This window comes from Podarcis raffonei, chromosome 1 (assembly GCF_027172205.1).
Source record: "Podarcis raffonei isolate rPodRaf1 chromosome 1, rPodRaf1.pri, whole genome shotgun sequence".
Taxonomy (NCBI): domain Eukaryota; kingdom Metazoa; phylum Chordata; class Lepidosauria; order Squamata; family Lacertidae; genus Podarcis; species Podarcis raffonei.
The window spans coordinates 119,647,859-119,669,726 of NC_070602.1; the positions used below are offsets into that span (position 1 = coordinate 119,647,859).

The 21,868-nt window shown below is 45.3% G+C and overlaps 1 protein-coding gene across 2 annotated transcripts in view; it reads right to left on the reverse strand.

Annotated features, from left to right (window-relative positions):
• Positions 1-905: 905 nt before the first annotated feature.
• COL5A2 (collagen type V alpha 2 chain) overlaps positions 906-21,868 on the reverse strand; it is a 186,965-nt gene continuing 166,002 nt past the window's right edge. For both annotated transcript variants that reach the window (XM_053360184.1, XM_053360191.1), the window contains 13 exons: positions 21,480-21,641; positions 20,343-20,450; positions 19,596-19,703; positions 17,205-17,258; positions 15,273-15,380; positions 13,773-13,826; positions 12,503-12,610; positions 10,214-10,267; positions 8,948-9,055; positions 7,408-7,699; positions 4,617-4,804; positions 3,786-4,025; positions 906-1,064 (listed from right to left, as the gene is read on the reverse strand). In XM_053360184.1, coding sequence (XP_053216159.1) covers positions 918-1,064; positions 3,786-4,025; positions 4,617-4,804; positions 7,408-7,699; positions 8,948-9,055; positions 10,214-10,267; positions 12,503-12,610; positions 13,773-13,826; positions 15,273-15,380; positions 17,205-17,258; positions 19,596-19,703; positions 20,343-20,450; positions 21,480-21,641 — 1,731 coding nt within the window. In that variant the 3' untranslated portion in view covers positions 906-917. The remainder of the gene's footprint in view (positions 1,065-3,785; positions 4,026-4,616; positions 4,805-7,407; positions 7,700-8,947; positions 9,056-10,213; positions 10,268-12,502; positions 12,611-13,772; positions 13,827-15,272; positions 15,381-17,204; positions 17,259-19,595; positions 19,704-20,342; positions 20,451-21,479; positions 21,642-21,868) is intronic.

Sequence of the window (21,868 nt, forward strand, 5' to 3'; positions counted from 1 at the left end):
TGAGATGGACTGAAAACCAGGGAGTTGAGGAAATGAGTTGTGGTAAAGTTGAATAACGGAAGTCCAAGTAGAAAGTGGGACATGAGGAAACCTCACACAGGGCAAAGAGGACAGGAGTGGTTTTGTACTATTAGCAAGAAAGAAATGGAAAGCTAAGGGAGCTTTGGAGATGGTGGGCCCAGTGGCCTTAGGGTCCCTGTGTCTAGAGCCTGAGGGGGCCTCTGTACCTTTAAGAGTTACATAGAAGGGATAATTTGACTTTTCTTCCTTGACCTCAGCACTGTGACTTGGCTAATCTAAGGGATCAGTAAAGGCCAATAGGTGGTTCAGGGCAGGGGTCAATTTCACATATTAATTTGAAGTAACTAACCAGATATTGGTGTACTGGCTTCTTTAAAAAAAAAAATCAGTGTCATAATCCACAACGCCTCACTGGTGCAGTAGTGGGTTTTAAATTGGTGGCCAATGACCGTCTTACATATACCCATCTGTTTAGAGTACTTGCTTCATGCGAATTGCACCCATTTTAAACTGAGCAGAAACCCCATGTATAAATAATAATGACGGTGATGTTTTTGTTTTGTTTTTAATTAAGAAACATGTTAGCTATTTTTGCATCAAAGGGTGGTCATTTGTCCTTCTAAAGTCCTATTACTTCATTAAAAAAGTTGACTTGGGACAATATAGACTGAAGGTGTGTAAGTCAGTAAAATAAATAACCTAAAGCAGGCCAGGGAATTAGAAAGAACTGTTATATACAATGCTGATTCCAATATCAGCCATTATTTCAAGAGTCTCAGGATTAACTTCACTCAAATTCTTGTGTTTTGTTGCTGTTGTTTCCCAATGCTTGTGAATATGTATGGTTCCCCTCCCCTTTTTATTTATTTATTATTCTTTCTTTCTTTCCTTTTTTACTACACAAAACAAACTGGCCCAATCTCTATTCCAAACTCTTGGTCTGCACTTCCAATGTCCACTGGAGCAATGTCGACTATAGGTAAGCGTGCCACATTCTGCGTTTTGTATTCGAAGACGGTGCTGCCCACATTCCCGTTGCGTTTCTGCAAGAGAAGGAAAACAAGAGAGGAGGGAAATGACTTGAGGCTATTGGTCAGATCCTCTGCAAACCAAGAAGAAAACTAAGCCTACTTAGCCAATAAACATGTGCTATGCTGGGTGCAAGGGATGTGGGTGGCACTGTGGGTTAAACCACAGAGCCTAGGACTTGCCGATTAGAAGGTCGGCGGTTCGAATCCCCGCAACGGGGTGAGCTCCCGTTGCTCGGTCCCTGCTCCTGCCAACCTAGCAGTTCAAAAGCACGTCAAAGTGCAAGTAGATAAATAGGTACCGTTCCGGTGGGAAGGTAAACGGCGTTTCCGTGCGCTGCTCTGGTTCGCCAGAAGCGGCTTAGTCATGCTGGCCACATGACCCAGAAGCTGTACACCGGCTTCCTCGGCCAATAAAGCGAGATGAGCGCCGCAACCCCAGAGTCGGTCATGACTGGACCTAATGGTCAGGGGTCCCTTTACCTTTACCTATGCTGGGTGCAGTGAAGATTCAGGAAAGGAAGGGAAAAAAGAAAGCACTTCTTTGCACAGCGCATAGTTAAACTATGGAATTCGCTTGCACAGGAGACAGTGACAACCATTAACTGGCCTGGCTTTAAAAAAGAATTGGACACATTCCCGGACAATATGGCTATCAATGGCCGCTAGCCATGTTGATTATGATCTGCCTCCACAGCTGAAGGAAGCAAAGCTTCTGAATACCAGTTGTTGGGAACCTTAGGAGGGGAGATTGTTCTTGTGCTTAGATTCTCCTTGAGGGTTTCACTGCAGGCATCTGGTTGGCCACAGTGGGAACAGGATACTGGACTAGATGAGCCTTTGGCCTGATCCAGCAGACTCTTCTTATGACCAGCTCCAGTCTGTTGCACATAGACGCACCCCCATAGCCCTCCTTAGCTATTACAATCACTACTTATCCGTAGTTCGCAGTAGCTAAATCCGGCCTCCGACAACCAAGGTGGGCTGCAATCTGATACACACGTCCCGAGCTTATAACTGAGAAGACGTGTCCCAAAAGGAGTGCCTGCTATTTAGCGTACACAAAAGTCTGGGCGATTATATGCTACGTTAAAGGACAGCCTGGTTTGTGCAGAAGAGCCGCTACAACACACTGGCAACAAAAGAAGGACTGTAGAAAAAGAGGTGCCAGAAAGCCACTTCCGAACTGGAGAGGAGGTGGGGTTGCGGGCCCACGCCCTCCCCACGCACGTGGGGGCTGACTCACAGCCCCCGCGAGAATGAGGGAATCCTCGGGCGCGTCATCTCCCCAATCAGCCAATCGGCTGGCCAGGGAGGCGTGGCCTGGGCTACTTAGGGCCGGCGCGCCCGATGATTTTCCTCTCTTCTCCGCTCCAGCTGCTCCGGTTTCCCACCCCACCCACCCCTTAGATTTAGCTCTTTGACATTGCTATGGACTTCGGTTGGTCGTAGGCATTGGTAGGGGTATTGTTATGCAAATGAGGGGGGAAGGAAGCGCCATCACCTTCCCCAAAGCAAAGGGTAGTCCGGTAAAGGATTCTGGGGGGCGTTGCCCTGTCCGAAGCCTATGGAGGTGTGGGCCTAAGGCACACACCCCCGAGCGGTGACCCTGGGGGAGCTTCTAGTTGAAGTACATCAGCAGGACTCCCCCCACTGGTGGTTAACCCTTACCAGCCTTCATGCAATTAGGCTGAAGCCGGTTAGTTGATAGGACCAATGCCTAAGCCAATACCGCTCAATTTGTGCAATCAATAAAGTTGTGGCCTTTTAAGCCCATTAACCTTAATATACCGTGTCCTGTGTCTTTATTTTCCAAGGGGGGAGGGGGACTTGCCACACAATTCACCATGAGCATCTCCCTTGTTCTCTTAGAATGGCAATGGCACCCACCTGAGAGGTGCCAGAACTGAGTTCCAGCGAGTTCCAGCTGGAAAACAGCCCTGATTATAGCTCAGTGACAGAGCACTTTCCCCCCAAAAGGTTTAATCCCTGGGGGATTAAATCCCTGGGGGAGAGGGAGACAATTTTCTGAAATTGCCGGTCAGTGTAAACAATACAGTCGTATCTTGGTTTTCGAACAGCTTAGTTCTCGGACGTTTTGGCTCCCGAACGCCACAAACCCGGAAGTGACTGCTCCGGTTTGCAAACTATTTTTGGAAGCCGATCGTCTGATAGGGCTTCCACGGCTTCCGATTGGCTGCAGAAACTTCCAGCAGCCAATCAGAAGCCACACTTTGGTTTCTGAATGTTTTGGAAGTCAACTGGACTTCCAGAACGGATCCCGTTTGACTTTCAAGGTATGACTGTACTGAGCTAGATGAAGGAACGGACTGACTTTGTATAAAGCTGCTCCCTGTGTTCCTATATTTAGCTGGCTCTTGGCAGGCAGATAAAATTGCCAGTTCATACCGTATATAGAAGCTGCTATGGGCCTTTGGTGTGTGTAGCATCATTGTGACTGTCCAAGGTATGTTGAGCTTTCCCTTCCACTCAACTGCCATCTGGCTGTGATGACCAATTAATTGCACAGGGCCTTCATTGTGACTGGAAATTACACAGTGCAACTGGTTGCGGTATCATCCCCCACCACCGAATTGTAAATTCTGATTTCAAAACCCAATGCTGTGGGGATATTCTCTTGCTGAGAGAAGCTTGTAGTAAAATCCTGTTTTGCTTCATGTCTCATTATGAATGCCCAGTGCTGAAAATGCAAAACAAAGAAACCCGCCAACTTACGCTGCAGCTGTCTTGAAGGACAGTGTATCTAAAGCGGCTGTTTCCTTCAGCTTTAATCTCAAGGTCATTAGCTGCCTTCAGGACCACAGCTTTCTTCAGGTTCTTGGCTTGGTCATCCATGTACCCTATGCTGTTCTTGCAAAGGTAGGTGATATTCTGAGAAGCTTCTTTGGACAGCAAACGGAGGAAAGTCATTTGAGTGACAGCAGTGTTGGGTGACTCACTGTCTCCGTAGACAAACTGCAGAGGTATGAAGAAGTGAAAACTCATTTACACGACTCTAGATAATATCTTCTCCTCCCCACTAAATCCATGCAATTCAGTTGAAGTATAACTGAAACAGCTTGCTACACACTATGAGGAATTTAAATTTAATATCTGAAAGACTGTCTCCTTCCTCCCCTCCTTCTTGGCTATTGAAATTGTCAGAGGAGGACCTCTTAGTAGTTCCACCGCTCTCAGAAGTTTGGGAAGGTGTGGTGGCCCAGGAGAAGACATTTATCCATGGTGGCCTCTAAGGTGAGGTGTGTTTTTATGCTGGCATTTGATTCTGCTTTGCTGCAATTTGTTACTCCTGTACATTACAAAATTGCTTTTGTCGTTCTAATCCTCAGGCAAAACTGAGAGCTTTGGCTGCCAAATTGCCAATAATCAATCTAATACATAAAATAAATGCTATATTAAAAACCAGACATATTAATAACTAAATGTGCTTATATTTTTCAACTCACCTAGATTTATAATACAATTTTCATTATGGATTACATTTCTAAAAACCTCCAAAAGACAATGATGAGGTGAATATCCCCCCCAAAAAGTAACTTTAATTACCTGTGAACCTCTATTCATATCAAGTCCATACCATACGGGCTTTAGGTCAGATGATCTACTAGTCCACCATGTTTTACGTGGGATGCTAGCTGGGTTGGCAGGTATACACGATTCTCCTGTTTCCAAATTGCAGAATACTTTGATAGCATCTTCCACACAACCCTGATTAGGATCAATCCAATATTCTCCTGCAAAGATCAAACAGGAAAGTTTAAAGCGAGACAAACCAGCAGTTACTGGTCCAGTAAGTAGGTCATAATTATCGCACACAGGTTTCTTCCAGTAAAAGTATACAATGGAGTAAACCAGTTTTGTAAGGCAACAAGCAAACGCGTAGACATCTGGAAGTAAACCCCACTGAACAAAGTAGGACTTGTTTCCAAGTAAGTATGCATAGGACCATACTACAATTCTTCTGGTTCAATATCATCCATTCAAAAATGAGTCATGCAGTGGTAATGTAACAAATTAATATGGGGCATTTTTAGAGAAGGGGTGGAAAGAGAATTCAACAGTCAGCGGAAGGAAGGGAAAAAGCTCCATATACAAAAACCTGAGAACAATTGAACTAATCCTCAAACACTACATTCACGTTGCCAGCACTTCAGTCTCGGGACAGGTTAAATTGGTGTTATATACCATGTTGCCGTTTTATTTTTATTTTTATTATTAATTGAATTTATATACCGCCCTATACCTGGAGGTCTCAGGGCAGTTCACATAAAAAGATCACAGTACAGTGGTACCTCGGGTTAAGAACTTAATTTGTTCTGGAGGTCCGTTCTTAACCTGAAACTGTTCTTAACCTGAGGTACCATTTTAGTTAATGGGGCCTCCCGCTGCTGCCGCGCGATTTCTGTTCTCATCCTGAGGTAAAGTTCTTAATCTGAGGTACTGTTTCTGGGTTAGTGGAGTCTGTAACCTGAAGCGTCTGTAACCTGAAGCATCTGTAACCTGAAGCGTCTGTAACCCAAAGCACCACTGTATATAAAATAAAAATAAAAGCAATAACCCAATAATAGCCCCCACCCAAAAAAGGAACCACATTTTTAAAGGGTATGGGATGTTGATCAGGTCAACCAAAGGCCTGGTTAAAAAGGAATGTTTTTGCCTGGCACCTAAAGGTGTAGTGGTACCTCGAGTTACATACGCTTCAGGTTACATACGCTTCAGGTTACAGACTCTGCTAACCCAGAAATAGTGCTTCAGGTTAAGAACTTTGCTTCAGGATGAGAACCTCCAGACCTTTTCAGGTGATATTTGAATACGGCTGCATAAAGTTTAATATTTATGGGCTTGGATCTCAATTTAGTCTCCCACAAACTCAAAGGTTCTTTCCACCCATGGAAGACTCTTGGCTTCGGCAGCTCCTTCCACTGTTCCAGAGGCTGCCACAGTCCAAGGAAACAGATTTTTGTAGGGTTCGAAGGCTTGCGGTGGGGAAGAAGAATTGGTAAGAGTCACCTCTCCCCTCCCATCTGGCAGTGGAAGGAAAGTCATGAGCCAGGTCATTTTATTATATTTATTCATTCTTATAAGCTTATTCCACTCTGAAGACTCTAGGACAGAGCTTTCCAAACTGTGTGTTGTGACATGTTACTGTGTCGGCTGCAGTGTGTAGGTGTGTCGCTGGAAAGGGGTTAGTTTACCTCCAGTTTGCCAGTAAAACGGAATTACTGTGTTGTGAAATGATGCATGTCTAAAAAGTATGTCACCAACATGAAAAGTTTGAAAAGCTCTGCTCTAGGAGGTTGCAAGAGATTTGGCTGAAATATTTGATAACTCCATCACGGTTAACCAATTTTTCTTAATTTGTGTTGATAAGTTCAAGGGGAAATCGTTTTTCTTGGAAACTGTATTAAATCACTCCAGCAGATATTGTTGAGGGTTTTTTGTTTTTAGATGAAGAGATATGAAGCGAACTGCAATTTTTGCTGTTCTCATCTGCTCTAGCAATTCTTAGAGATTCTTGTCTTATGGACCACAATTCTGGCTTGCTCCCTCCTGTGGACCACCACATTTTCTTATGTTATGGATCCCATATGAAAGGCTAATTAAAACCCAGTTTCTTCTACACTCTGACACAGATGTACTGAACATGTAGGGTAAAGTGAAAGAGGATCAGCTGCTACATAGCAGATAGACATTGCTATGGTGGTGCTTCTAAGACCTAAGACCATTCAGTGCTGTGGCAGACTGCAGAAGTTTTAAGTCTACATCCGTTGATACATGCGGCAGCTAGACTGGTGACTGGGAGCGGCCGCCGAGACCATATAACACCGGTCTTGAAAGACCTACACTGGCTCCCAGTACGTTTCTGAGCACAATTCAAAGTGTTGGTGGTGACCTTTAAAGCCCTAAACAGCCTCGGTCCAGTATACCTGAAGGAGCGTCTCCACCCCCATTGTTCTGCCCGGACACTGAGGTCCAGTGCTGAGAGCCTTCTGGCGGTTCCCTCACTGTGAGAAACTAAGTTACAGGGAACCAGGCCTTCTCAGTAGTGGCACCTGCCCTGTGGAACGCCCTCCCACCAGATGTCAAAGAGAAAAACAACTACCAGACTTTTAGAAGACATCTGAAGGCAGCCCTGTTTAGGGAAGCTTTTAATGTTTAATAGGTTATTGTATTTTAATATTCTGTTGGAAACCGCCCAGAGTGGGTGGGGTATAAATAATAAATTATTATATTATTATTATATTTGCCTTCATCAACAGTGACTCTGACAGCCGACATACACACACACATACATACATACATACATACATACGTACATAGACAAACATACACGTACCACTCTTCTTGGATGGATGACACAGCCTCAGGTCATCACAGGTGCGGGCTGGATGTTTCTTAGATCCATCAGGGCTACGCATTGTTTCAATCTGACTACTCAGCGACTTCAGTGTGGCATGGACTCCCGGGTCTGTTTTATTGCTGTCATCCGGGGCAGCTTCGTCTTCTGTGAATTCCGGCAGTGGATCGTGCATCATATCGTCATAATGTCCCATGATGTCCCCAAGTGCAGCAGTGAGATGGCCTGGAGGACCAGGGGGACCTGGGGGACCTGGATCACCTGGTGGACCCTAAAGGTAAAAGTAGTGAGAGAGACTAGACTCCTGATGACTCAGTGAAATGCCTGGGGCACAAGCTATGAAGGGACAGCATTCTAGCTAAGTTGCTAAACAACACCTGGGTGTGTTGATCTGGCATGCCCAACTGCAATGGATTTGCGAGTAATGGAGGAGGGATGATTGCATTGTCTCAGCAAGAAAACACTACGGTTATAGCTGAGCAAGCAACTGGACAAATACTTTGACACAGGATGATGGTCTGAAGACCATCTAATCCTACGCAACATGGCCATGCTGCCTGGGGCGATGGAAGTTGTAGCCCCAAATGCCTGGAGAACAGCAGGTTGGGAAAGACTGCTATAAAATGTGCAGTGAACACTTACCTGGGAATAAGTCCCAGTTGATCGGGCATGTAGAAGATTGTGTTGTCAATTAATGAACTCACTTTTCTGCCATAAGCACTCAAAGCAGTTTGTAACAAATCAGTCTAATTTCATCTGGTGCTAATCGATCTAATTTCAACACAGTGCTGTTAAACACTGTTGAAATTGATCTAATTTCCGTTTTTCTTTTTTTGACATAAATAAATAAGAATAAATAAATAAGAATAAAAATGTGCACCCCACCACTGAGACCACTCCATTGTAACTATCCAACCTCCCAAAATTTCAACAACTCTTGCGATAGTTTGGCCCCTTTCCATTTTAACAGTACAAATTCTACAAACACCCTCCATATCTCCTCAGAATCATTTCTCCTGCATATTCACCATCTTACCTTAATGACCCATGTTAATATATCATTACAGTAGTACCTCTGGTTACGTACTTAATTCGTTCCGGAGGTCCGTTCTTAACCTGAAACTGTTCTTAACCTGAAGCACCACTTTAGCTAATGGGGCCTCCCGCTGCCGCCGCCGCGCGATTTCTGTTCTCATCCTGAAGCAAAGTTCTTAACGCAAGGTACTATTTCTGGGTTAGCGGAGTCTGTAACCTGAAGCGTATGTAACCCGAGGTACCACTGTAATAGCTATATCCCACAAAATCGATCTAATTTCAACACAGCGCATCCTTTTTTTCGCTAATCTCCTCCTTTGGAAATTAAGTAGAGAGTCGCTTGCCCTCCAAAGCAACAAAATTCCCAGTAGTAAAATTACTACCAATAGCTATCTTATTTTTTGCACCAGTAGTGGGGTAAATGCTGTACAAACTGATACAACCCCAAGGCGCCACCACCCTCCCTAAATTTCCCATTGTTTACCTCAGGTCCTGCTTCTCCTAAAGTTCCTCTTACACCAGGAGGTCCAACTGGCCCATGTGGTCCAGGATTTCCTTCTTTACCTGAAGGCCCAACTGGACCTGGAGGGCCCTGCATTGGGAAGGAATTTGCACATTAATCACCCACTTCAGCTGAAGAGTTATACTTCTGGCTTTTCCTCCATCTTATGTACCCCAATCTTATACATTAATCTTAACATTAATGACTCGTATCGAATGTAACTGATCTGTAGAAAAGACTCTATAACCTGAAAATGGAGATACTGCACATATTTCTGTAATCCAAGAAAATCTTTAATAAAAACTATTTTTTTTAAAAAAAAGTATCTCTGGACTCAGCTATACAGCTGCAAATAAAACATTTTAAGTGTGTTTTAAGTGCAATATGTGACACTAGATGGCAATAGCGAGCCTTATGGAAAATTCAATGCAAAAAAGCATTTTCAGAATTTTTTTATATATGTGTAGATTCCACCTCTGTATTTTAAGGCACAGATACAGAGCTAAGGCACTGTTTAATTTGGCCTTGCATCTAATTTTTATTCTCCATTTCTTTAGTTTCATGTTGCATCATATTATATGGTTATTTTTGTTGCTAAAAGAGTCGTGTTGAAAGCTGCCCTGAGAATTTTTTGTTATAGGGCAGCCTACAAATGCTATAAGTAAATAAATAACATCTAACCTGGCATCTAAGCAGGTAGGGCATGAATAACTGAGGGCAGAATCTGTCCCACTATCTGTGCTTTGTTCAAATGCAAAAAAAAAAAAAAAAAATTGAATTGGGTTTGCAAGGAACAGGGAGGCAGTGTAAGTGATGCAAGGACATAATGGGAAAATATTGCAAAGAGTGAACTGGGAAACACAACAAAGGGTCATTAAAGATATGCAAATTAGCACACAGGGCACACACCATTTGCTCCGTGAATTCCATTCACCTTTGTACACAAAAAATTCCAAGCATTTCCATAACCTTGAGGGATAGAACCTTGTTATTTGGGATTGAAAATTGAGATCCTCTGCAAGCTAACTTTTTTTTTTTTTTGACAAATCCAAGATTATCTTTGGAAAAGAATAGGACAAATAGCCTCAAGCAATAACCTTGCTTAACGAAAGTACATTGTAATCCCCATGCAAAGTTCATTTACTTTGAAATCAACAAAACACCATCTGCACAACAGCAAACTTTCAACGGGGTGGGGGTGGGGAATCTAATTGTTTCCATATTGTTTTTCATATCTGGTGTACTCACTCTAGGGCCAAATGGACCTGGAATCCCAGAACTGCCTTGTTCACCGATAGGACCCTGCAGGGAAATAATATGGGTGAGGCATTATTTAAAATAAACATTATGGTAGTGTTGTGAGTTTGGGTGTTAAGATGTGTGCCAGACTCCTCTAATCCCTAGACCCTGCAAGTGTTAGAATTTAATCAAGGCTTAATTCTTGGAATAGCCAGGTTAGCCTCCTGATGAGCTGGTAGCCTGGGTGATTCCCTTAAGGGGGAATTAAATTAAGGGGTTAAAACAGTAAATGGATGGAGCCCCCTCCCTCAACAGATTGAGAGAGCTGGGGCTGCAGTGATGTGAGTGGGAGGGAAAGCGGCAAGCAGGAGTGAGAGTCAGAAAAATATTTGAGAGCAACATTTGATTTCTGTTTGAAACCTGCGGCTATGAGAGAGAAAAAAGACCCTTTGGGGTTGTTAATGCTGTGAACCCCTCTATCACAGGCTCAGGTTGTATATGTAGGTAAATAAAGTACATATAATATCACCACAGTCTCTGCTGTGCCTCATCCCCAAAGGAAACACGAGCCCTGGGTTTGGGACTTTCGTTTTCACTCGCTTTTAGAAGTGAATGGTTGTTTTGTTATAATCCGCCCTGGGACATTATGGAAAAGAGCGAGTAAGAAATTTTGGGTTTTCTCCAACTAAGTTATACTCAGAGTAGACACAGTGAAAAGAATGGGTTTAAGTTAGTCGTGTGCACAGATTTCAGTGGGTCTACACTTCGTTTGACTGAGGTTGGATACTGTTATGTACTGAAGTTCTCACCCTGGGCCAGCAGGGGGATACTGTAGATAGTTCAGGTCCACATATGCAAATAAGGGATCGAAAGTTGCGTTCAGTGATTGGATAGTTACAGAAAGTTGTTACAGTTACGTTGTACTGGAGCTCTATATAAGCAGGCTGGCTGAACCCTTCGGTTCAGTTCTGTTCCAGCTTACAAATAAAGAGCTGCTTTGGAGAAACCGCTGTGTTGTCTGCTATGTCTACCCACTATTCAACAGATACAATCCCAAATAAATAAATAACGCAGTTCATCATAAGAGGATGCAAAAGCAAAAATGTTGGCTATTGTGTTATATGCCCAAGCTTGCAAATAGTCACTCATCTACTTGCCTGTGGCAAGAGCTTTCCAGGCAACTAGAAGAAGAGGAAGAGGAAGAGGAAGAGGAAGAGGAAGAGGAAGAGGAAGAAGAAGAAGAAGAAGAAGAAGATGATGATGATGATTTTGATGGGGTGATTGTAAACTAGAAGGGACTTGGTACTCATCTCTTTCAAGTTCTTGATATGGCAAAAGATTTGCATTTTGGGGTTGAGGGCAGGCAGATAAGAAAGAAAAATGTGTTAGTACATTTTATTTGCAAGACACACAGAGGACCCTTTGGAGTGTGGGGATTCTGAAAAGCAAACAGAGTGCACTGCCTACAAAAGGTTCCCTATTAACTGCAGTGAGGAAGGGGAAAAGCCTTCTATCAAAAGTAATAGGAAGAGCATGCACAGTCGCTCCATATATACAGTGGTCCGTGTTATAAGAATTTTAAGGTCTTATATATATAATAAATGTTCATAAATGTACCAACCAAGCACGTACATAGATCAGCAGAGGAAGACCGACCTGAAACCATTCTGACTCCCAAACTGACCAAATGTTTTCTCTACAAAGAGGGAGGGGGTCAGGGAGCCTTCCCATTGTTACAGGAATTTAGTAATCACCATTTCAAAGGGTGACAGACTACCAGGAAAGGCAATCAGATAAGGCATTATCAGATAACCCGACAGACAGGAAAAACAACAACATTCAAATTTCTGTTGTAGACCGCCTTTTCTGTGATGTAGGTATGATGTTTGAGGGGGGTGGTCTTGGGTCACACCCCTTCTGTGATGTATGTATGATGTATGGAGGGGTGGTCTTGAGCTCCAGGACAGGGAATTTAAAATGTCTATATAAGGGTGGGCACACCTTTGTTCTGGGTCCTCCTCCTTTCCTGCGTGTGAGGGGAGCACCCTGTTGCAACAGATCAATAAAGATCAGACTTACTAGTTGCTTTGCTTATCAATATTCTCTGGTTGGCCTCTGTTATTCTCTCATACCAATAGGGTACCTATGTAAGGACTCTATACGGGCTCTTGGATACCCCACAAGGGGAAAAGGGCAGATTTTGTTTACAACATACGCAAGTTCCAGATCAGAGATCATAGACAACAATGGAATCTTTGAATAAAAGTAAAGGCAAAAAAAAAATTGATAAAGACTCACAGGAGGTCCAGGGAGACCTTGAAGACCAGTGAAGCCTCGGTGACCCTTCTGTCCCCTGTCCCCTCGATCTCCGTTGTCCCCTTTGTCACCACGAGGACCTTGTGGACCCTAAAAGTAGGAAGGGGGGGGGAGTTAAGCAGCATTCATGGGTTTTAACTTGAAGGGTATTGCATGAGGCTTAACACTGATCTGACGATCTATAATTACAACACCCCACCTAACTCCCCCTTTGGAGGTAGGGTATCTCTGAATATCTTGCTTCTGGGTTTTCCATGGGAATCTGGTTGTACTCAATGTGCTACTGGTCTGATCAAGCAGGCTTTTCTTACATCCTTACATTTAACAGGGACACTGACCACGTGCTTAAATATCTCCCAGTGACGCAAAAGGTGTACAGTTAGATTGTTCACAAAATAAGTAAGAAAATTCTCCTAGGGCAATGATGCCATAGTTGCAATGTTTTCTTTCCCCCTCGCTTGCAAGTCTGCATAATAATAATAAAAAAAACCCTTACAGAATGGCCTTTTGCTCTCTTTATTAAGAAACAAAGATAATTTCTAGCTTCTGGTTAATTCTGTTCGCTCAGAACTTTGAAGGGAAGTACATTTAAGAACATTTGTCTGCTGGCTGCACTAGTCAAATGGTGGAACCATCTAAAAAGAAAGATTTTGCTACTGATTCAGCTTCCATAAGCTTGAGTTATATTCAACTAATAAATACAAGTACAAACCCAGTGTATACTTACTGAACTCACTTTTAAACTACAGTACAGTCGTACCTTTGATCTCAAACGCCTTGGCTCCCAAACAAATCAGCTCCTGAACAATCGAAATCCAGAAGTGAGTGTTCCGGTTTTCGAACGGTTTTCAGAAGCTGAACATCTGACACGGCTTCCTGCAGCCAATCAGAAGCCATGCTTTGGTTTCTGAAAGTTTTGGAAGTCAAACAGACTTCCCTGAATGGATTCCGTTCAACTTCCAAGGTATGACTGCAAAGGCACGTGCCGTTTCAAGGCAAATCCCAAATTGCTTGTACAAAGATTCAGTTCATGAGTAAATTTAGATTAATTTGAAATATTTCAATGGGTTGCTTGCATTAAGTTGGTTGAACCAAAATGCAATGTTATCCCTTTATTTATTTTTTAACAGCTGATTTGAAACTGACACTAATTTTGGAAAACAACTAGAAAGAACTGCAATGGTCTGGTATTTTTTTCTGCCCTAAATTTAACTCATTTACAGTCAGTTAAAAGTACTCATGTAGGACATACAGGCAAACCTCGTTTTCCAGCACGACCAGAAGGGCCCATCGGACCTCGAGAGCCCTACAGGGAAATGAAAAGTGGTTTCATTAATATATTCATGATCGATGCCATTATTCTATCAACTTCATAACCATGTTTACAGTTCTTTTACATAGTATCTCTATGGTCACCAATGACACTTCATAACGGCAGGCACTATCTGAGAAGAAGAAGAAGAGGAGGAGGAGGAGGAGGAGGTGGAGGAGGAGGAGTTTGGATTTGATATCCCGCTTTATCACTACCCTAAGGAGTCTCAAAGCAGCTAACAATCTCCTTTTCCCTTCTTCCCCCACAACAAAAACTCTGTGAGGTGAGTGAGGCTGAGAGACTTTAGAGAAGTGTGACTAGCCCAAGGTGGAGGAGCAGGGAATCAAACCCGGTACACCAGATTACGAGTCCACTGCTCTTAACCACTACACCACACTGCAACAGCAATCCTACCCACCAAGAAAGAACAAGAGACATCTGTCTCCTCCAAGCATGACCAAGACATATCCTTAGCCTCACAAGTGACTCCTTTATAAGTGCTCAGTTCTAGGTGCTGTATTGCCAACCAGGAAACTAGAGTCACATACTGTTGTTCGACTCCATCTGTCTCGAAAAACAATGGAGGGCACCTCCAGGGGTGAAGTCAAACTGCTGTATTAGCAGCACCCAAGTAGCCTCTCTAGGACACAAGCCTGGGCAGTGTGTAAGGAGGTCCTGGGGTGCTAAGATGACAGCCTCACTGATGTGGTCCAAAGGAAAGCAGAGCAATACCTTTGGCATCAGTTTGAATGCAGGAGTTGCCGGAAGGAGGCGTACAAGGCTCCATCCAACCATCTTTGGGGGTCTACTCCAGATTTCTGCACGGTTTACTCCTTAGCCTTTTTTCTCCTGAAGATGTCCCACAAGGCAGTGGATATGGATTTTTCCTTGGGGCTTACTCCTAAAGCAGGCATGGCCAAACTTGGCCCTCCAGCTGTTTTGGGACTCCAACTCCCATCATCCCTAGCTAACAGGACCAGTGGTCAGGGGTAATGGGAACTGTAGTCCCCAAACAGCTGGAGGACCAAGTTTGGCCATGCCTGTCCTAAAGCCTTTCTCCCAGATGAGTACAGTCACAAGGCAGCAGAAGTTTAGGATCAGAGTTTTCCTTCTCCTAAATGGGCTACCTTCCCAGGTTGACGGGCCCCATCTGCCCCTCACTTCCCTCTACAGCACATACAGAAACCACCTTCATGGCCATTGGACCCACTACTGGTCTCAATCCACTGGAGCCTGTCTTCACATGCAGCGGAAGTCCCTAACTCACAGAGGGTTTGAGACCCATTGGCTACCCTCACCTGGTTTAGCAACCAGTCGAAGCAGTTTCCCGTGGTGTGGCCGCTGTCCCACGCTGACAGCCACAGGTGAGAACTGAGCACAGGGTGGGGACCAAGGGTGGAGAAACTACATACGAAGACAAAAGGAAATGTCCATACTTACTGGTTCACCCCTTAGTCCTGCATCCCCTGGAGACCCAACTGGCCCTGGAGTGCCTGGAGAACCCACAGAACCAGGAACGCCTGCAGGTCCAGGTTCGCCACGGTCACCCTGCAAGAAGAATTACAAATATTCTCTCGTCTATATGTCACAAATTCATTCTCTGAGTGCCAATCCTTACATAGCTAAAGCAGCACCTTATGCACACAGGGCGGAGGTATTAGCAGGAAGACCAAAATAATTTTAGGGAACAATTCTAAGCAGGGGAGAAGGAATCCTCAAACAACCCAGTGAGAAATGTGCCCATTCAATAGCCACAACAGCTACTCACTTTGGGTTCTAGCAAAGCAAACAGTCTAATTTGTCAGCACCTAAATGATATTGAGCATCAGAACAACTTAAGCACAATAAGGAAATTTGGCCCACGGTATGAATATTGTCCACCTTCCCATCTCGACTCTCTGGCACCCTATCTGCATAACCTAGCAATTCTAAAACATAGACCAGGCATAGGCAAACTCAGCCCTCCAGATGTTTTAGGACTACAACTCCCATCATCCCAAGCTAACAGGACCAGTAGTCAGGGATGATGGGAATTCTAGTCTGAAAACATCTGGAGGGCCGAGTTTGCCTACACCTGACATAGACACACTTTTACCCTCACAAGATTGTATGTATTGCCCTGCTGCACTCGAGGGGTGATTCCAACAGATTCCACACAAAAAACGCTTATGTCCCTGTGGAGATGGCAATACCGAATCGGTGGCACATGCCCTTCTGGCTTGCACTCTTTATAAAGACTTGAGGAATGAGATTATCACACCTCTTTTATTGTCTATTCCATGTCACCCAACCACTGCCACAGTGACCTTGGCAGATCAAGATGAACAGGTGACAGCAAAGGTTGCAAGGTTTTTAGCTGGGCCAATCAGAATAAGGCCCACTATTTGACTGCTGCCTCAGGACCCTAAACTGTGTTTTATATAATCGACTTTTATTTCTGTTTTTGTATATCGCGTTGTTGTTTTGTTGCTATGGCCAATGGCTGACGCAAATAAAGATTCATTCGTTCAAATTCAATAGCCATAGAATGCTGAGTGTCTGTCTGGTGGGCAGGGGGAATTGAAAACCAGGAAGAAAGAGGAGTGTAAAGGAGTATCCTGGAAATGGACACTGCAGATTGGTTGGAAATCTGAACAAGATCATTTCACACTGCAACATCTTGTTGCATGCCCTTGCATGAATTGAATCAGCACTGAAACAACCAGCATGGCAAGAGACAGACAGAGAGAGAGAGAAGATGGAGTAGAGTCATTCTCTTCACTTGTAGTAGAAAATCTACTTCTTAAACTGACAGCTCATATCCACATGGACAATATCAACACATCCATGCAGAAAGGTAGCTCAGCCACAAATATGAGCAATGAGGTTATCTTAATCATGAGATGTACCAACTATATTTGGCATGGTTTGTATGTAAATATGGCATACATAAGTACCACCACTAATCTTCGGCAGTCCTGATACAACAAATAAAAGCTACTGGCAGCTTTTATATTCAAGTGAGACCAATGGTTTTGTGGTGACTTGTAGCTTCTATAACATTGGGGACGATATACTGGCCCTCACTGAAACTATGGTTAAGTTTGTTTTCTTGGCTTTCTTATTTGAAGCTCTTGAGCTTTGAAACTGGCTTTTCTTGCAGCAATTCAGAGTTCGGATTGTGATTTAACCCAAAGATATAGGTAAAGGTAAAGGTAAAGGGACCCCTGACCATTAGGTCCAGTCGTGGCCGACTCTGGGGTTGCGGCGCTCATCTCGCTTTATTGGCCGAAGGAGCCGGCGTACAACTTCTGGGTCATGTGGCCAGCATGACTATTAGAAGACGCCAAAATTTACAGCACAGCTCCATATAATATTGTGTACTAATCTTACCCTTTCTCCAACAGCTCCATCTCGTCCTGGGGTACCATCATTGCCAGCAGGCCCCTACATCAAAGAATAAAGTCAGGTGTTAACAGTGGCACTAATTATCTTAAACAGTGCAGTGTGCATGGGACTTCCCTTGAACACAGTTTGGAAACTACAACTGAAGTCAGGGCTGTCTTAAGCATATGCGGTGCCGAGGTGCAAAGATTCCCCCCCCCCAGGTTGCCCAGTCCCAGGCACGCAGGAGGGCGGAGCTGGCCGGCCGCCTCAGCATCTCACTGGCTTGGTCACTCCTGAAATTGCGGCACAGAGCCGCCCGCAGCAGAAGAGCCCGCTGCGGCGCTCCGACTGACAGGCGGGCTCTTCCCCAGACTCAACTCTCAGGCCCAGGACTCTCGGCCTGGCTAGCGCCTATGGGTAAGACGGCCCTGACTGAAGTACAAAATTTGCAGGCAGACAAACTCAGCTGCGAGTATTTGCACTTTCAGAATATATTACCAAGGAGAAAAATTCACTATAATTCACTTCCCTCAAAACACTTTCCAGCTACTGTCACGACCTCAAAAATGACGCAGCAACCAGATCATAATAGTGAGACAAGGCATTTCGATCATGTCCAGAAGTTTTAAAACAACTACGCAAGCTCTCTGTCCATTTCTGAATCCAAATCAAGCTGCCAAGCATAACTAAGGCACTAAATGGCCTAGGTATTCCTCAGTTCCCCTACTCTCAAAATTTAGGTAGTTGAAGATCTCTGAAAGATTGTGTCCCCTCAACCTTGGAGCCTTCTTTCCAGGGAGGCAAGTCTGCCACCGAGCCCAAGGGTTTTCCATTGCCAGGCAATTTGTGCAGGCCATTAAGCTATTGTATTTTTACAACCCTCTTGCCCCAGATGGTTGTTCTGCTGCTCTGCTTTTACTTTGATATTTTTAGGTATTACTGTTGTTACAAATTATGCACCACTTGGCCTGAGGGGCTTTCAGCTAATTAAATTGTAAACATAAGCTTCTGTGAATTGGAACGCTTAATCAATGCAATTACTATGTCATACATTTACAGTGGGTCCCCCCCCCTCAAGAAAAATAGGTACCAGAACTCACCATGAAGTTGTAAATTTGCCGGGCGACTTGGGGGAGCCCTGAACAGATGCCAGCGTAACAATAGAGGTGCTAAAAACTACAACAAATCGACACCCTAGCTCAGGGGTGTCAAACTCAAATTCATCGGGGGCCGCATCAGCAATTTGGTCACCCTCAAAGGGCCGGTTGTATCTATAGGACTCAATATGCGCTCAATATAAAAACAAGTGGAGGTTTCCTGAATGCATGTAAAGTGGAGGTTTCCTGTGTAGAACGGCCGGCGCTGCTAGAGGGCAGACGTTCTCTAGCTTGTAGGCTGCTGCGCATGCGCTGAAGAGGCGGCTTTCTTGTGTCAAAAAAAAGAAAGAAGCGAGAATAAAAGGTGAAGGCTGGCGGCCGGTGGCGGCTACACGGGCCACATGACGAGGTCTGGCGGGCCGAATTCAGCCCGCGGGCCTTGTGTTTGACACCCGTGCCCTAGCTGGTTTGGGTGGGTCGCCCGTGGTTCTGGTGTAGGTTAAATAAATGTGCCCCCACCTCCCTTTTTCTCTTAGATTCATGTGGATGGCTAGGGCAGCTCCAAAGGGCCCTCGCGCAAATGCGCATGTATGTGCCTGGCTGGGAGGATTAAAGCCCGCCACTGCTAGACAGGAGACAAATTGAAGAAAAGGAAATGAGAATTGGCCCGGCGCCATAGCTTGACCAATCGCAGCTAGGAGCAAGGTGGAGTCATAGATCTGAAAAACGGTGTTTGTACATGTTGGCCAGCTTCCATTTAAAATTGAAATGTTTGTTTTGGGCTTCTCAGAAGTACATAAAGGCAAGAAGAAGGGTGAGGGGAGCGGCGGCCCATAATGGCGCCTGCCTGAGAGGTGCTGGAACTGTGTTCCAGGGCAGCGGCAGAGCATATGCCCCCGCTGCCCAGGGCGGGCGCACTCCCGAGGGGGGCGTGGCACAGAGGGTGCTCTCCCAGGTGTGGGATAGCCACTGAGGTGCCTGGAGTGGTGTGTGAGCCCTGCAGCCGGGGGTGGAGCGAGCCGCCCATGGCGGACAATCAGCATGCCGCCCACAACATGGGGGGAAAGAGGTGGTGTCGCTGGCAAAGTGGCGCAGGGGTACGGCTCAGGGTAGGCTTGGGAGCCGCAGGCGGCCAGTGCCCCAAATGTCACCCCCCTCCGTGAGGGCACCCAGGGCGTTCCGCTCCCATCGCCCCCACCCACCCTCTTCCTATGCCCCTGCTCCAGGGCGCTCTGGCTGAAAAATAAGCACTATACATATATTTCTAATATATTACTGTAGCCTAGAAAAAGCCACTTACTTCTGGACCTGCTTCACCCACCGGGCCATGAGCACCTGGAGGACCTAGTGGCCCAGAAGGTCCTTTGTCTCCTGGTGGTCCTGTTGGGCCTTGTTTTCCTGGTGTGCCCTAGAATGAAAAAAAAAATCACACCTAGGGTTAAGGTCACTGAAGACGCATTTTGTGAAACATACAACTCTTTTCACATTGGGGGTAAATCTGAATGAGTGTCGGTGCAGCATTAAGAATAACTATCACGTGTGGCCTTCAAATTTTTGTGTTGTTCTAGGTGAAGGTAAAGGTAAAGGTACCCCTGCCCGTACGGGCCAGTCTTGACAGACTCTGGGGTTGTGCGCCCATCTCACTCTATAGGCCGGGGGCCAGCGCTGTCCGCAGACACTTCCGGGTCACGTGGCCAGCGTGACAAAGCTGCATCTGGCGAGCCAGCGCAGCACACGGAACGCCGTTTACCTTCCCGCTGGTAAGTGGTCCCTATTTATCTACTTGCACCCGGGGGTGCTTTCGAACTGCTAGGTTGGCAGGCGCTGGGACCGAGCAACGGGAGCGCACCCCGCCGCGGGGATTCAAACCACCGACCTTTCGATCGGCAAGCCCTAGGCGCTGAGGCTTTTACCCACAGCGCCACCCGCGTCCCATGTTGTTGTGTTGTTCTACTAAGCGACAAAACAGGGGGGGGGGGAGACTAGCACAACCCAAATTTTTCAGCCTATGGAGAAGAGACTAGGATGACATTTTGCTGATACTCACAGCAGGACCAGGTAGCCCAGGCATACCCCTTTCTCCGCGCTGACCTGGCATACCCACAATGCCTCTCTGGCCAGTAGTTCCAGCAGGGCCTGGAGGACCGTCAGGACCCTAGGAGGTAGAAGTGACAAGACAGGAGGATTGCATTGCAGACTCTAAGATGCATATTTAACCCAAGTGTACAGCTTTAGTTTGTTTTAGGGATAAAGGGGGAACGTACTACCTGTACTATAAAGAGTAGCAACTGGGAAAGATGTCAGAACAAGATGCAAAAATGAAACACCGTAATGCCACTAGAAGGCCCCAGTTTTAAATAAGAAAAGAACAGACATGGAAGTTTTCAATTCCGTAGTCACATGTGATTTGTGAGAAATGGTTTGAAGGTACAGTCATACCTCGGGTTACAGACACTTCAGGTTGCGCATTTTCAGGTTTAAGACACGCCGAAACCCGGAAGTACCAGAATGGGTTACTTCCGGAGCTCGCGCATTCGCAGAAGCACTAAGTCACGCTTTGCACATGCGCAGAAGCACTGAATCACAACCCGCAGGTGCGCAGACGCGGCACTGCGGGTTGTGAGCATGCCTCCCGCACGGATCACGTTCGCAACCCGAGCGTCTACTGTAATGTATACTGTAAAAATGGAATGGAATAAACAGCATTTCAATGATGGGTGTCTTTTGTACTTCCCTTTAGCTCATTCCCAAACAGACCTTGGCCGTTTGGGTAAAGGCCATGGGAGAAGGGACTATACCAGTCGGGCTCAAAGTAGGACTGCCCATGTGTTGCGTGCAAGGCTTGGGAGGAATTATATGTTGGCCAAGATGGGAAAGAAAAATGGGGGAAGCTGCAAGATGGGGGGAAAGGGAATTAGGACTGCTGAAGGAAAAGGACCATAAGTGAGGTCATGAGAGAAGAATGGCAGCCATGGCACAGAAAGGCAGAAACTGACGTATCTTTGTGCCTCCTGGGGATGAGATTTTTGTTTGCTTATAAAATGTTTCTTGCTGTTAATCCTGTTCATGGAAGCCAAATGACTGGATCTTTCAAACAAAAACAAAACAAAACACATTTTGGAAAGGAAAGCTTTGTTATATCTATTGCAAATAGAAAACCCTCCCAAGCACCGCTCCAAATTACAGGTTGTCCATCTTCTCCTGAGTCTCCTTTGTCTCCAGGACTGCCAGGTGGACCTGCAGGACCTCGATCTCCTACTCGACCATGAGAGCCAGGATCTCCACGGAGACCAGGAGGACCTTCTTTGCCTGGTTCACCAAGAGGCCCAGCTGGACCAGTAGCTCCCTAGAAATGAAAGTTTGGGTTAGAACTGAACGCAAAGGCAGGGAGCTAGATGTTTTCCAGGCGGTCTCCTTTCCAGGCACTAACTAGCTTTTTTTTTTTCGTTTTTAAAAAATGTGTGATTATTTTCAAATTCTACCTAACAGCCTTAATACTGAGCTGTCCCTTTTATCTATTTCATGAACTGGGTGAGGAAATACAGCATATGCTCCCAACACATATTGCTTCTG